Source organism: Pygoscelis adeliae, unplaced genomic scaffold (assembly GCF_000699105.1).
Source record: "Pygoscelis adeliae isolate BGI_AS28 unplaced genomic scaffold, ASM69910v1 Scaffold130, whole genome shotgun sequence".
NCBI lineage: Eukaryota > Metazoa > Chordata > Aves > Sphenisciformes > Spheniscidae > Pygoscelis > Pygoscelis adeliae.
In genome coordinates, this window is record NW_008824031.1 from 2,721,820 (window position 1) to 2,737,035 (window position 15,216).

The 15,216-nt window shown below is 47.4% G+C and overlaps 1 protein-coding gene across 1 annotated transcript; it reads right to left on the minus strand.

Annotated features, from left to right (window-relative positions):
- Positions 1 to 8: 8 nt before the first annotated feature.
- Positions 9 to 12,566, minus strand: TNFAIP2 (tumor necrosis factor, alpha-induced protein 2). The gene is made up of 11 exons (XM_009327931.1): positions 12,227 to 12,566; positions 9,632 to 10,259; positions 7,805 to 7,919; positions 6,415 to 6,540; positions 5,485 to 5,585; positions 5,297 to 5,395; positions 4,978 to 5,101; positions 3,895 to 4,017; positions 2,841 to 2,996; positions 1,596 to 1,717; positions 9 to 1,218 (listed from the first exon to the last, which is right to left on the minus strand). Exons 1-11 carry the CDS (start codon positions 12,564 to 12,566, stop codon positions 1,077 to 1,079), a joined length of 2,076 nt encoding a protein of 691 aa, XP_009326206.1. The 3' UTR covers positions 9 to 1,076.
- Positions 12,567 to 15,216: the final 2,650 nt, after the last annotated feature.

Here is a 15,216-nt window from a genome sequence, read left to right on the forward strand (position 1 = left end):
AAAGAGTGAGCAAGGAAACGGTGATGCATACAGGATGCTTGATACATTATAATGGCATTTGAGACCAGTTCCACCACCTATTCAAAGCCTATGATGTTAATAGGGTCTGGAAAAGTCCTCTCTTCGAAAAGGAGGGCTTAAGTAATATCCAAAGTGCTTTAGATGCTGGTGCTTAGCCCACATGATCCACTGCAGTAGGCGGTTTGCTCCTAACCCTCTGTTAGCAGGGTGCCACTCCAGCGCAGATGCACTGGATGGGGTCACTGCAGAGGGGCTAGCGGCTGCCAGGGGTGTCGGGCACTCCCACCTCACAGAGGTGAAGGAAGCACACGCTGCCCCGGCCGGACTGCTGCTGTGGCGCCAGCCGGTGCTCTCCAGGGCCGGTTTGGAAATCCCGATGCCCCTGGGCAACGCTGCTGCATGGGGCAGAGCGTGCAGCCAGGGCCACTGCAAGCTCCAGATCTTGGGGTGCTGCAGCGCAGCGGGACAGCAGGAGTCCTGGCATGGCTGAGCGACAGCTCCTCCTGACCCAAAACTTGGTGCCTCTCCCATCAGCCTAACACAGCCACCCCTGCCTGGCTCAAAGGAAGGCAGATGGGGTGCAAGCACGCTCACATGGGACTTTTCCAACATCTCTAAATTTTGGCTTCAGTTTTTGTTTCCTTCCGTTTCCTTAGAAGACAAAAAGCTATAGGAGCTGCCTGCTCGGTCTGGGCTAGCTGAGGAGTCAGCGACGTGGCCTTCACAGCACCCTGTGAGGTAGACAGAGGTCAGAGCACCAGGGCAGTGTCCAGGCAGAGAATGTGGTGGCACCAAGGAGACCTTGGAGGGAGTCTGTGACTGCTGCGAGGAGCAGCCCCCGTGCTTGCAAGCACTGCTCCTCCCACGGATGCCCCATTTTCCCGACTGTGCGCAGAGGACAGTGACTCCTACAGAGATGCTGAGCACTGGGTTAGGACAAAGTACTTTCCGTAGGAAAAGGCAGCAGTGTATGCTGTGCATCACTCCAGGGGACGGTCTCTGTCCCTGGCTTAGCCCACAGTCCGGCACAAGGGGGTGCCAAGGGGTGCCCTGGCCTAGGACACGTTTATGTTGGAGAAGAGCGAGGCCCCGGGCAGTGTGGATGCTGTGCTGTCTGCCAAGTAGCTCAGGATGCTTTTGAGTTCGCCGCGTGACAAATTGGCTTTGATGTACAGCAACGCTTCCAGGTGCCTTTTGCTGCGGAAGAGAAATGGGCAGGTGTTATCTCCTCCCGCAGATCTCCGTGTGCTGGGTCCCTTGTGCCAGGATGCGGCCCCCACCCCGCGGTGGGCACTGAGGGGACGCAGCACTGCCCCAGGAAGTTTGGGGTAAAGTAAGGAATCTCCAAGGCAAAGGAGAAAATCAGACCAGAATTTGGAATATATAAATAGGTCTTTTTTAATAGTTTATTTTGTTGTCCGATGGCACTGGGATTGCCACAGCCTGGCAGGCAGCCCCCACCTGTTTTTATAGACTCAGGCTGTATGAACCTCACCTATACTCATATTTGACTGTTTCCTGGCTCAATTAAAATTCCATACGAGTATTTGCAAGTCTGCTTCAGCGTCTCTTACCGGATATCTGGGTATGTCGTGGCGAGTGTTGCAACTTCAATTTTAATAGCACCTATATCCTGAAGTCGGATTATTTCAGCCAGTTTGGGGAGCGCTGAATTCAGCCACGTGGCTTGAGACCCCTGCCAGAAGAGAAAGCAGTCAGCAGGGCATTGCGGAGGTGCAAACCTCCGCCCAGCCCAGGAGCTGTGTTTCGCCAGGGGTGCCACCGAGCTGGCGCCTGAGGCTGTTTCCTGGTGAGGGGGAAGGACACAGCAGCAATTTTAGGCGCCTCATTGTTTTCAGTGATGTTTCTAGCCCAGACTTTGCCTGCACCATCCTTGTAGAAATTGGGTTAGTTCTGTGGTTGTTTTTAATCCTCTTACACAAGTAGTGTGGGGTTTGCCATAAGACTGAGGTTTCCGCATCTACCTCGACAGACTCTCTCTGCTCTTCACTCCCATCATGTTTTCCTTTCCTTGAGTTTCTACGCTGCCTGGCGTGTGTATGAGGTCTGATGGGCAAGGTAACACACTTCCACGTGCTGCTCTCTCCCAGCTCTGCACACAACCCTGCCTTTAGCATCTCCAGGCATTGCCAAAATCCTCTCTCTGCCCACTCAGGTAAAAGCCTGAGTTTTCTGGGCTGTTTTCTGGCCATTGGCACCCAAGGTGCCAGCTACCTGACCTCCCACCCACACCGAGTGATGCTCAGGCTTGTTCCTCCTCCAATCAGACATGTATGGGGTGGCAGAGGACAGGGTTTGGCTTAGCTTTTAGCTTTTTTGCAGGCAAATTTAGAGGCATGGAAGGGGAGGTGATCTCAGAGGAGAGGAGTGTTTCAGCTATGCCGCTCATGGAGGAAACACTTGCGTACCACAGACCCCGTGCTGCCCATTCCAGCCCCTGCCTTACCTAAAAGCAGCAGTGAGAGAAATCAAACCCAGACTCCATGCAAGTTGTACTGAAACTGGAGATCATTAGCTAAATCTTCTGGCTCTATTAATATAAACCCTCAAAAGGAAACCACTGCCTACGGGACAAAGGACGATGAAATCATCGCTCTCTATCTGGGGGAGGGCAGGCTGGTGGCAGGGGAGCCTTCCTGCCTGCAGGCACTTGGAGACCTCTTTCTGCCTACGGTCCTGCCTTCCAGGAAATTAAGCCGAGTTGGAAAGGTTAATAAGAGGCCCCAGAGAATTTATTTTCCTGTTTTTCAGTGTGTCCATGCCCCGTGCTGTTGTGGACATGGCAAGCACTCACGTACATTGCTGGTGCAGAAGGCTTCCAGGTCAGCAGCATTCTTGGAGATGTTTTGGGCCAGGTTTTGCTGTTGTGCTGGAGTTTTCAGGCTGACTTTCCTCTTCAGCAGCCTCATGATGTACTCTTTAACCAAACGGGCGTGGATCTTCTCGACGATAGCCTGTTGGGAAGGAGAGGGGGGATCATTCATCTACCTTTTGCTTGGGGACAAAACAAACCATGTGTGTGGATGGAGGACAAAAACATCTTGGGTGCTGTAAAACAAGCCCCACCAAATGCCTGCTGCTGATCACACGTGAGGAATGGTGCTGGTTGCCAACCTCCCCATGACTGGTTACGCCACATCCTAGATGCCGAGAATTTCTTTGTAATCAAACTAATGAAGTGTGGGAATTTCCAAATGTTGTTTCCTTCTGGGAAGAGTTGAAGGCATAGAAAAGATCTAACGTGTTAGAGAAGAAGCAGCAGTATTCCAGAGAAACAGGAATTCACGCTGCTCCTCCTGTTCCTCTCTCTAATACACAAAACATCATAATTTTGTTTCAGCTACTAAAAAGACAAAGGCAGGAAATCAAAGATTTTTTTATATGGTGATGTTTCATATATACTCCAGCATCACTGAAAATGTGGTTGTGGCTCAGTTATCTGGGATTTGTCTCAGTTGCATCCATCTCCTCTGGTCCTTAGGGCAATCAAAGGAGCCATGAGGTACAACTGCGCAATTTCGCCCGTGTTTCAAGGTTGCTAAACCAAACCCATACATAAAAAAGCCATATTTTGAGTGATCCCTACAGCACTTTCTCTACAGCAGGGGTGTTTTTCTCCGCAAATACTGCAGCAGACCTACATGAGTCTGCTTCTGCTGGAGAAGAGTAAGATTTACATGGCTAATCTAGGTACACTGCATGCTGATGGAAATTCCTGCCTGAGAGGGCTCTCCGATGCCATGCCAGCTCACCAGCTTAACGCGGGCCAAGGCAACTCGAGTCACAGAATATCAGAGCTGAAAACACAGCCTCAGCATCCCAGAATCCCTCCGACATTTCTCTTGGACTTACATAGTAGAAAGGGTCCTTTAGGGTCCGGAAGTCTGAAATATGTTTGCTGGTGGTTTTAATGATCTCGTTCATAATTTCATTGCTGGAGTCCCACTTATTTTCTGTAAACTTCTTATAAATTGGCTGAAAGAGGAAAATCTGCTTAGTTCCCTCAAAAAATTCTATGCATGCATATATTTAGCATTTCTGTATGTACAGTATCCTACATAGCGACAGCGCAGCGTGCAGTCCTGTGCAGGGACATGTGGCAATGACTTACAGGGGCAGGGGAAGAGGGGGCTGTATTGAGTTTGTGCCCCCTTCTTGGTTCCTCATGATGAAGAAGACTGAGGGCTTGAAAGCCACATATTGGAGACGCTTCTTTTATTTCCACATTTTTAACTTTTTGTCTACATCCTCTTGTCTGATTAGAGAATTATGGAACCATCAGGGGAAAAAAATGAATCATTATGACATGTTTTCAATCGCGATTTTTCTTGGCCACAACAAATAAATATGAAAATAAAAAAAGCACCCCTGCTCTGTCAGGTGCCTTCCAAAAGGCCCTACAGAGAAAGCAGAAGAGATTGTGGCTGAACATTCCTGACTCCTACGCCTTCCCCTCCACCACACTTGCTTAACTTAAAAAGCTTGTGTTATATATAAAAAAAAGTAAAAAAAAAAAAAAAAAAAGAAACCAAAAGTGCCTTTCAGACCACCTCTACGAAGAAGCCAAAAGCTGTGTGATTGCAGTTCATGTCATTTGTGATTACTTCCTACAGTTTGGAGTGTAAACACTTGCAGGTTGAGACTCTCCTTCCTGCAGCAGTTATCTTAGATGTGATCAGCACATTTTATGTTCGACTGCACAGTCATGCCTATGTAGCTGCGCCCATTTTGCCTGCAGGCTTGAGGACCAGCTCAAGGAGAGGTGATTCAGAGTTTTCTGACTGATGCTGAGAGGCGACCTGCCCCACAGCCCTTCTGAACTTTGCTGCATTTGAATCACAGATTTGGGCAACCGATAGCACGGCAGGGGAACATGCCTGGCACCGGCACAGGCTGAGCCACAGGGTAGGAGGGTGTGGGGCACGGATCTGGTACCTTCAGCTGGGCAAACAGCTGTTGAAGCAGCACGTCAAAGCCGCTGTTTTCAATGTCGCCGAGAGTGCTGAGGATACTGGCTTTATTGTCGTCCTTTTCTGCCATGTTTTTCTCTGTGTAGTCTCTGCAAGGAAATATCAGCAAGGTCAGAATAAACTGTCCTCAAAAGAGATATATAGAGAGAAATTCAGAGGTCTCCAAACCTTCCTCTGCAGGCAGATGGACCTTCCTCTGCCCACTCTGGAGTACCTCCCCTCTATTACACTATTATGCGTTGCCTGCAGAGGAAGGAGCAAAGCCTTTTCTTTTGGACCCTTACCTAAAATTCCAGCAGTTGTTAATATTTGCAATCAGTATAGGTTTGTAGTATCTGTGCTTCTTGCTTTTCTCCTTAAAGTCTTCAAAAGCATCCTTGTAGCTGGAGGGGAGATGTGAAGAGGAGAAGAGGATGAGTGCCTGTCCCGGGCGGCTCTGGCAGCCCCGCTGCCCGACGCTGCCTTACCGCACCTTTTAAGGAAGGCAGGCAGCTCCTTCGACAGGCGAAGCGACAGCTCCTCACCCACTGCTGTGCTGATGTCCTTGGCTCGCTTCTGGCCGCTGTAGATACTCTAACAAACAAGATCAATTTTAAATGCCGTCTGCTCCAAAAAGGCCAGCTTCACTGGTTAAAAACGTTACAGATCCTTAACTGCGGTAACTGCGCCCAGCTCTCCTGCACCCCTCCCTGCGACTGAGCCAGGGACCATGCAGAGCAGCTATACTTGTTTGGTGAGTTCAAGCAAATTTTGAACTCCATTTTCAAATGGGGAGAGAGGTTAAGAAGAAAGAAGCATTAAAGAAAGTCTACAAAATAGCTGAGAAAGCGGGGAAAGTGACACTTGGGTTTTTTGCTTTTTTTGCTGAATGTCATATGATTGCATTAAAAAAGCCCAAGCACAACAACCTCAATATATGAAAGGTTTATTTTTAAAAAATAAACTCTACTAATCCTCTGCAGCCAGAGGAGGGAAAGCGTTGAGCATGGGGAAAGGGCGTGAGCACTCGGAGCAGCTCTGCCCATGACAGTCTCCCCAGGAGCAAGCAGGGCAACAGCACCGTGCTGCTTCCTCGCTCGGCTAAACCTGTCTCTTGTCTCTCTGCTGCTACATTATCCAGCGCCTAATGGCTTGGCTTCGGCTGGGGGTGCAGAAGAGACCACACAGGGAGAAATGAAGGCAGCTTTCCTGCTTGTTTTGCTTATAGAGGAGTTTATCTCCATCACGTGCTAGACCAGGACCATGCCAGACCATCGGTTAGGGCTCCCCTGTACCACCCGTCTCTACTACCACTCTATACAAGTGACTTGGCCTTTCCCTTTTCTGAATTGACTATAGTTAGTCTCATACCCTAAATACAGGCAGGATGAAATTGTTTATTTTTAATATATATCTGTATTACCTGGATAACAAATATTGCTAGTAGTTCACTCTGAAAATGTCCACTTAGTTTCTCCGGTTCTTTGTCTTCTTTCCATCTTTGGATTTCTTTATCTAAACATTTGCTCAGTGAATTTTTGATAGTAGCCTTTAGGGAAGGAAAAACAACAGCATTTACCACAAAGTGGATGTAGCAGTTCCTGCCTTATGCAGGTTTTACTCGCCCACCCACCATTTGTCTGGCTGAGCAGAATTTTTTCCTTGGCCCTGGCTGAGAAATAAAGGCTCTTTGTTAGGAGACGCCTTATCCACAGCTTCACGGCAGCAAGGACAACCCCCTCACAATATCCACCTATACAATAGCGAGTTGAGTATTTCAGGCTAGGAATGAAGATCTATGTCCCTGCCCACCACCATGCCACGTCAGTGGTGATCTTGAGGGCAGGGGAGGGGAGCGGTGGGTAGGAAGGTCGCAGGCAGCTACGTGTGCCAGAGCCCACATTCCCCCAGCCACGCACTGCCTGTGTGTAACTCTCAGTGCTACCCTCTCTGCCTGGTTTTGCAATCCTTTTTCATGAGCACTTCTGACGTCTTATGAGCGCTGGAGAGTGAAACAAAGTGTTCTCAGGTTTTCTCTGCTCTGACCCCTCTTGCGTGCACACTGCAGCAAGGCTTTGGAAACGGTCTGTACGGTGGCTGGCATATATCTCTGATCACCAAGTGCCTTGTTCGTGCGCTTTGCAGCCCTCACACCCACCTCTGCCATCTGCAAACCATCACGGGCTACAGCTAAACCTGGAACTTGTCTTCTCATTTTCCAGGAATTCCAGCCCAAAATGCCAGAAGCACTAAGCTATGGGAGTACTGTAAAAGTTGCTTCTTGTTTCCATTAAGGCAAGAGTGATCCAAAAACCAGAGCAACTGTTATTTTCTGCGGACCAGGCAATTATCCATCAAAGAGACAGATTTTTCAAGACCAGATGTGCATGCTTTGTGCTCACCCAAGGTCTGGCACCGCTGCAGAGACCAGAAGTAATTCTGAATCCAACATCTGCGAAAGGGAGCGTGAATCCCTCTGGGGATTTAGCAGAAAACTGGAAAGTTACCCATAAAGATTTGTTGTTGGATTTTTTTCCACCTTCCTACCACAAGGTTTGCAAGAACAGAGCAGTTCTTTTCTGATGGCTCCCAGGGCAGAAGGCTGAGCTAAGCAGAAGTTTGCTCTACAAGTCCCATCTAGCAGAAAGGCGATCTGACCCCCCAAAAGAAACAAAAGCATTCTTGCTTTTGCTTCTCTCTGGAAGGGTGTGTGACTCACAGCTGAGAAGTGTGCATGCAGGACAAGTCAGAGCTCCTCTGAGGCGTCATATGGGAGCAGTAAAGGGAAGAGGAGGGACTGAACAGATTCTCACCTCTTCACTGTCAAGGTATTTCTTTTCAAGCTCTTTGCTCAGACTTGATGGCAAAAGGCTTCCAAGCTTAACTTTTTCCAACTCCTCTGCTAAAACATGATCTTTTCTCATATCTCTGGAATGAAAAAGCCAAACAATCACATTTACCAAGGGCAGTGTAATTCAAGACAACTGTTGATGCAAATCACTAACACTTTTTGAGGATATCACTGAAAAACCAGATGAAAATGTACATTATCCTTAGTCCAGGCAGGACTTGGAGGAGCTGAATCTGTGCCAGGGGTGGGACGCTGAGCAACCCCAGGGAATGGAGTCATGTTCTGCCGAGCTCCTGAGCACCAGCCACTGCGCTGGGTATGGGGGACCCAGAGCAGCAGCAGGGACTAGTCCCAGGACACAGCCTCTCTCCATCAATATAGAGAGGTGATCAGATGAAAAGCTGGCATTTTGTGGCTAGTTGGGAATGGAGCGGGCAGTTTCATACCCCGCTGTCATGTCCCCACCACACGCCAGCTGAGCCGGGTGCTCCTGAGCAGCTTCAAGGGAAGGGACCTTCCAGCCATGGGGGGCTCAGGCCAGCGCTCATGGAAGGGCTGATTTGGAAGCAGCCTCTCCCTCTGGAGCTGCAGAGAACAACCCTGAGCATCGCCTGATTCCCATGTTTGCGCATGACCCAGCTCCATGGGGGTACACCGCCGTGCTTCCCACACATGGGCTGTGTCTGATACGATGCTGGAAGCTGGGGCCAGGCTGTTGTGCAACCCTCCTCCTCCTCACTGCTCCCTTCACTGCTGGCTGTGTAGAGAGGCGGTCCCTGAGCAGACACCTGGACCTGGCCTCTGGGAACACTCCGCAAAGCACACTGCTGGCTGTGTAGAGAGGCGGTCCCTGAGCAGACACCTGGACCTGGCCTCTGGGAACACCCCGCAAAGCAGCCGCTGCCCTGACCAACACTGTCCCCAGCACTGGGCTGTGCTGCTCTGGCTGAGCCCTGCTCCTCACAGCTACTGATTTCCAGGTCAGGATACACACACTGGTTCAGGCCTGAATATCCTGACCTAGAGCACAGCACTGGCTCTGGAAAACTTCCAGGATCAACACTGACTCATTATACTCCGTCAGTGAAACACGAGAAGGAAAAAGTGGAGGTGAAGGTTGAATGGCTTTAGAACAGCGGAAGAAAGACTGCTAGTGTATTTACTGGTTTTCACCTAAGAAATGAGAGCCCTTGATTCTCCATCCAGTACTATAAGCCACAACAAGTCATATTTTCAGTTCTATAACATATAGGGCTTGCGAGGATGAAGGGCAACCCTTGACTGATGATGTCCATTCACAGGGGTGCACCCTTTCGTCTCCTAACCCAGAGGAGTTAGGGTTAGGACTGTGTGTGATGCCTAAGCAACATCCTCCATGCCCAGGATACTTGCATCTCAGGTTGTTCTATTTATAGGCAGCCCTCTGGTCCAGAGGGCTGGAATTTCCAAATTTTCCAAGAATGAGTTCAGGTCTGCAACTGGAATAGAGATCAGGGCAATGAACCTGCCCAGTTTACCCCACAAGTGAAGCCCTAAATGTCTGTGTGCATGTCTGTTGCCCAGAAGCCTGAATGGTGGGGTCAGCCCTTGGTTTACAGACTAGCAGCCTTGAGCATGTCCCTTCCAACTCTCCTGGCCAGCTGGTGTGCATCAGCATGATGCCAGTGACACCAAGACCTAGCCACAGACCAGACTGCATCGCAGTGATATCAATTCATAAATCAAGCAAATGTCTGGTTTTGCAGCCAGTGTTAATCACCAGGGATAAACGTGTAAAAGCCTCACTTACTTGGGATAAATGTTGTGCACCCATGAGAGGAGGAGGTAAATATCCTTGTCTTCCAGATGAGACTCAGCATTTTTCTTTGCCTGGGAGGCAAAATAGTTGTGGTAGAGTTCTGCATATGTGCTGAACACGTTAAACTCAGGAGGATAAAGCTGTTTAACGTACTTTACAACTACTGTCAAATCTTCTTTCATTGTCTTTCCCATGTGCAGGAGGTTCTGGCCAACTGTAGAGAGGTTCTCAGTTCTAGGAGTATGACTTGTGTCTTTCATTCGAGTCTCTACCGACTCCTTTACTGCAGCCATCCAAAGCTCTTTCCATTTTCTAGGTCTAAATTGCATGTTCTGGTCAGGTGGATTCTCCAACGTGTAGTTCTGATCTTCTTTCTCCTGCTCTTTCAGTGCATCTACTGCCTGCTGCAACAGTTCTGGGTTTGTTTTCGCTAGAAGGATGGAGTCTTTCAAGATGCTGAAGACTTTGTACTTCAGAACTTCATAGACGGACTCGACATCTTGCTGGCTGGTGTTCAGTCCCTCTTCACTTTTGCTAGATAGGCTCTTCTCCAGGACAATCAGATGCTGAGCAGCGTCACAAAGCTTCTGCTCTTCAAGGAGATCCATGACTTGTTTGACTGGTGAAAAAAGAACAGCCTTCCTTTACCCAAGAGCAAAGATTTAAATTTTTATTTTATATAAAATGATGGCTCTGGAATACTTTTTAAAAAAAAAGTTTATATTTCTATAATGCTAGATCTTAGGCTCCTTCACCATATAGAAAATCTTTCTGTTTATTTAAAATTAAGATTATTCCTAGCCTACCTCTAAGTGGAGCAATGGAAATTTGAATACCCATCACCAGTGTGTTACATATGGATGGGTATTCATGTGCTACCCATAATTTTTTAAAAAATTTAGATTTGTGGGGGTTTATTAATTTATTTATTTATTATCCTCCCTCCCATTAATAGGACCTCAAGGAAGAAGCATGGCTTTAGAAAAAAATGTAGACGGAAAGATGTAGCTAAATAAGATGTGCTAGAGGAAATACCACATGAGTTTTCCAGAAATAGGCTGGCACAATCTGATCTGCGAAATTTTTCTGGAGGACACATTTAGTGGGCAAGATAAATACATTGAACTATGCTTTCTGAACCACAGCCAGTTACTCGATACGGTCCAATCTGGGAAATTATTAGTTAAACTAAAGTGATATCCCAAAATAAGTTTTGTTAGGTGTGTAAGGTTTGTATGGAAATCCCTGGGTGGAGAAAGCTTACATTATTCATGAAACTCATCTTACTTCATATTCTCCTTAGAGACTGCAGCACAAAAGCTGGGAGTGCCCTATTGGCATCTGCTGATTACACAAAGTTCAGAGACATTGTCAAAACTGAGGGCTTGGTGTATTATACAGGATCAATGGGATAACTTGAATAGTAAATGGGCTGAAATTTAATAGCACAAAGTATAAGATACAAATTCAATAGAACAAAAGTTACTTAGCAACAAATAGGATTTTCTGATGCAAGCTGGATGTGAATCAGCTTGAGACGGAGGAGGAAGAGAGATGCCTGGAAAATTAGTAAATCATTACCATGAGATTATGGCGAAAAAGTCAGATACGACCCCAGGATGTATCCAGTGAGGAATGTCCAGCTGAGATAGGAAAATGGTAACATATTGTACCAGGCAGTGGTGGTATCTCATCTGGAATATTTTCTGCAATTCTGGTTGCTTTCTTTTGAAAAAAGACATTGGGAATGGGGCAATGCAGCAGTAAGAACAAAGGCACGAAGGGCCCATTTTCAGTAAACTCGGTTCATTTAGCTGAGCAAATTCAAGGCCGAGAAGGAAAACCACCAGTTAGGGAAAACATTTGACACATGGAGAAAGAGAAGACAATTAGCCAGGTAAAGGCTTGCCTGGGAATGAGATAATTTGTACTAAAACAGTAAGACTTTGGAAGAGCCCCCCAGTAAAGGAGGTAGGACTAAAAAATGAACTTATTTTAAGGTACAGCTTGCCAAGTTTATGAACCAGGTAATGAGATATGTCACCTGAGGTGGCAGGTGAACCTTGGAATTTCCAAGGGGCACTTTCCTCTCCAGTTCTGGGTTTCTCTGAGCAGGTATTTTTCTACCTCTCTAAGCACCCTGCAGAGATGGTGCCTGCAACTGGAGGAGCTGTATGTTCGTATATCAGCCCCGGGAAAGACCTACGCGTGCTGCTCACTGCTGTTCCTGGGGCAAGAGGAGATTTCACAGGGTAGTGGTTTAATGGAGGAGCAGAGCAGAGATGTATGCCTTGGTTTCTCGCCCACCCACAGATCTCTGTGCCCCCATGAGAGGTAGAAATAAGTTTCGTTTTGGACAGAAATCCTGCAAACTGGCAGTTCCTCAAGGAGTGTGCCCTTGGTACCAAAGGACTAGGACTTGAGGTCATGTCCCCCTCAGCCCATGTTTCTAGAGGCTCCTTGGGCAAGTCACTTGAATCTGTTGGTGCCCTTGTTTCTCAAGGGGACAATTCTCCACCTCGTGCAGCCCCTCTAGAGATAACTATGGCCTATGAGGTGGTGCAAGGAGGATGGAGGAGCACTTACCATTGGGTGGCTTGATCTTTTTCATCTTCTTAAGTGCACTCGTAAGGATTCCCTTTATTCCTTTCTTCCCCTTTTCAGGGCTGTCCCCAGCAAAGGTGCAGCTCCCATTGCTTGTGATGGAAGATGCACGTGACGGTCTGCAGGCTGCCTCTGGCCTTTCACTCATCTTCTCCTGGTCCCTGGACCAGATCTCGTCTCCAGAAGGTTCAGGACAGGCAGGGACTTGCTCAGCTACTGATGTCGAAGGGTTTTCAAGCTGCCTGTTTGCACCAATGCAACCCTCTGATCCGTTGCGTATTCCAATAGGACCACTTTGGAAAAACGGTAACATTTTCATCATTTTCCTTCTAGCCTGTAAATTTCAGAAAAAACTGGTCAGATTATAACAGTTTGCATACAAACTACCATGGCACAATGTGGCAAGGTGCATTCCCATTTAAAAAAAATATTCTGTAATGAGTTGTCCCTGTGTGGGTGGTGGGGGAGTGCTACGCACAACTCGTATGAGCACAGCTCTGCAGGAGAGCCCCTGAGCAACGTCACCTCAGGTAACTGAGAGGATGGAAGCAGCTCTCTGGTCTAATAAATGACTTAGAGAAAATCAATGAGTGATTTTAAGGGTGATTCAGACGGTCTGATTTGAGACCTCGAGCTTGTCTGGATACAGGAGAGCAGGGCTCTCCCACAGGATGCTGTGGGAGTATGGACGTGAGCATGGATGCTGTACACAAATGATGTGGGTGGGGTGGGACAAGCATCCTGTGCCTATTCAAAGCAATCACGAAACTCCCATACTTTTATATGGCATCAGGATCAATTCCAACCTTCCTTAGGGCCTATTTTTGCTAATCTCTGCTCATCTGGCTGCAGATCTGTTTGTGGAAGCACCCATGTAGCTACTTGCACGCTGAGTTTGCAAGTACAGCATGAAAATGAGATGAGCCTACCAAGACAGGTACGCAGCAACCTTTGCTGAGCAAAAGTCCTGCTGGTTTAACTGTGTCCCCATTGAAGTCAGTAATAAAATTTTTAGCTTCGTGGAGGAGAGCTCCCAGACAAGGTGGCTAAGAGTTCAGAAACATCAGGAATGTGAAAACCATGGTTGAAGTGGGAAGCACAGCAGTATCTCCTGATATGAACATCACCAGGCTTATCATTTTAGGCCCCAAAATCCCAGTCAGAAGCATGGCTTCAACGCTCTACGTGCTGCCCACATCCCTACAGTGGCAGACACAAGCTCAAGGACGCATTCGGACTCTTCAAATCCACTCACAGTCTATGTAATCTCATTTTTAAAATGGTCCCAGGGTGACTACAACATCTCAAACAAGGCAACTTCAGCACAGCTTGTGGCAGCTTCAGTGTAACTTGTTGGGTGTTTTCAAATACCTGGGAGCAATTATTGTCCCATCTGTTCATGTTGAAATGTGGGGCTGTAGTGCAGGCTGTGGCTTGTGCAGAAAGAAACGCTAGTGAAATGGGGTGGTGGAGGGGACAAGGTTCTGACAGCAGGGACTAACCAGACTGGACTTTTCCCAAAGCTGCTGAATGAAACTGGTGCTAGTGACCAGGGCTGCTGCTCAGCTAGAGCAGTTCTTGCCTGGCTGAGGGGGAAATAGGAACGAGGCACAAGGAATGGGTTGGTTTAACCTTGTTTAAACAGACACTATCCTGCGAGTCCTGCTCTACCACCAACACTCCTGCACTACAAATAATTAACGATAGAAATTTGTTATTGTAACAACATCTTTTTAGAATTTGTATTTAGAATTATTTATGTACATGTATCATTTAATTTATTGCTATAGATTTATTTGCATAATTATATTCATTTATATAATGATTATAATTATATAATGATTATAAATAAATAAAATGACTCATAGTTTCCAATCTTTGTTCTAACAATGCTTTTTTTTCTTAAGTGACTTTCTGGGACACCAGTGCACTTCTGTATGAAGAACTCTCAGGCAAGTTTTGACTTACTTGTACTGCGTAAGGACAGAGGAATTAGGCTTTAAATAAAGGAAGAATTTGGCTTCAGTTATAAGGCCACAATGTGGTGATCTTCAAATACCCTTGTTAAGTTTATACTGCTGATACGTATGATGTTGATACAAACTGTGATACTTATTTCTGGGCAAACTGGTTGGAAGACTGTGGCTTTTCGTTTCAATTGTGATTTCTCCTGCTGGATCCCGGCAGCTTGGGGAGCTTTGAAGCACCAAGTTAGTGGTAGCAGCCAGGTGGTATAGAGAGCAGTTAGAGCCTGGCATTGCTGAAAGCTTTCCTCCTCTGTGCTTTGGCTGCCAGGTCATGTTCAGGATTAGTAATGCTACTGCCTTTAAAACACAATGAAGATGAAAACTCATTCGGGAAGGAGAGAAAGGGGTGTGGGTGTGCATGACCTGGCTGGCTCTCAGCTAAACTGGTGGTCTGTGACCCGGGGCAAAGTGCAAAGCTAAACCTAAGGTGCCACTACGACTGAGTGGGAAGGTGGTGGCTGCTGAGAGGCGTCGGGTCGGAGCCCTCGTGCCCCAGAGCTCAGGGCTGGTTGCGTGGGCCAACAAAGGGGGCCTGAGCACCAGAGCTACCCAGCAGCAGTGAGTCACAGCTGGAGCTACGCACCTGCCTCTTCCCTTAGCACACTTAATGGGGAGGGAGGAAAAATCCCTGCAGTTCACTCTGGCTACTTGAGTCAGGATGCCCCATTAGAATCCTTAAAATGGGGGAAAAGAGCTCCTTTTTCTTACATTTCCATTACAAAAAAATATCATGGTAACAGGGATTCCCTATAAGTGTTTAGGACTTTCCTAATTTGGACATGAGGAAAACTTTCTTTACTGAAAGAGTAGTTAAACATTGGAACAGGCTGCCCAGGGAAGTGGTTGAGTCACCATCCCTGGAGGTATTTAAAAGACGTGTAGATGAGGCGCTTAGGGACATGGTTTAGTGGGCATGGTGGTGTTGGGTTGACGGTTGGACTCGAT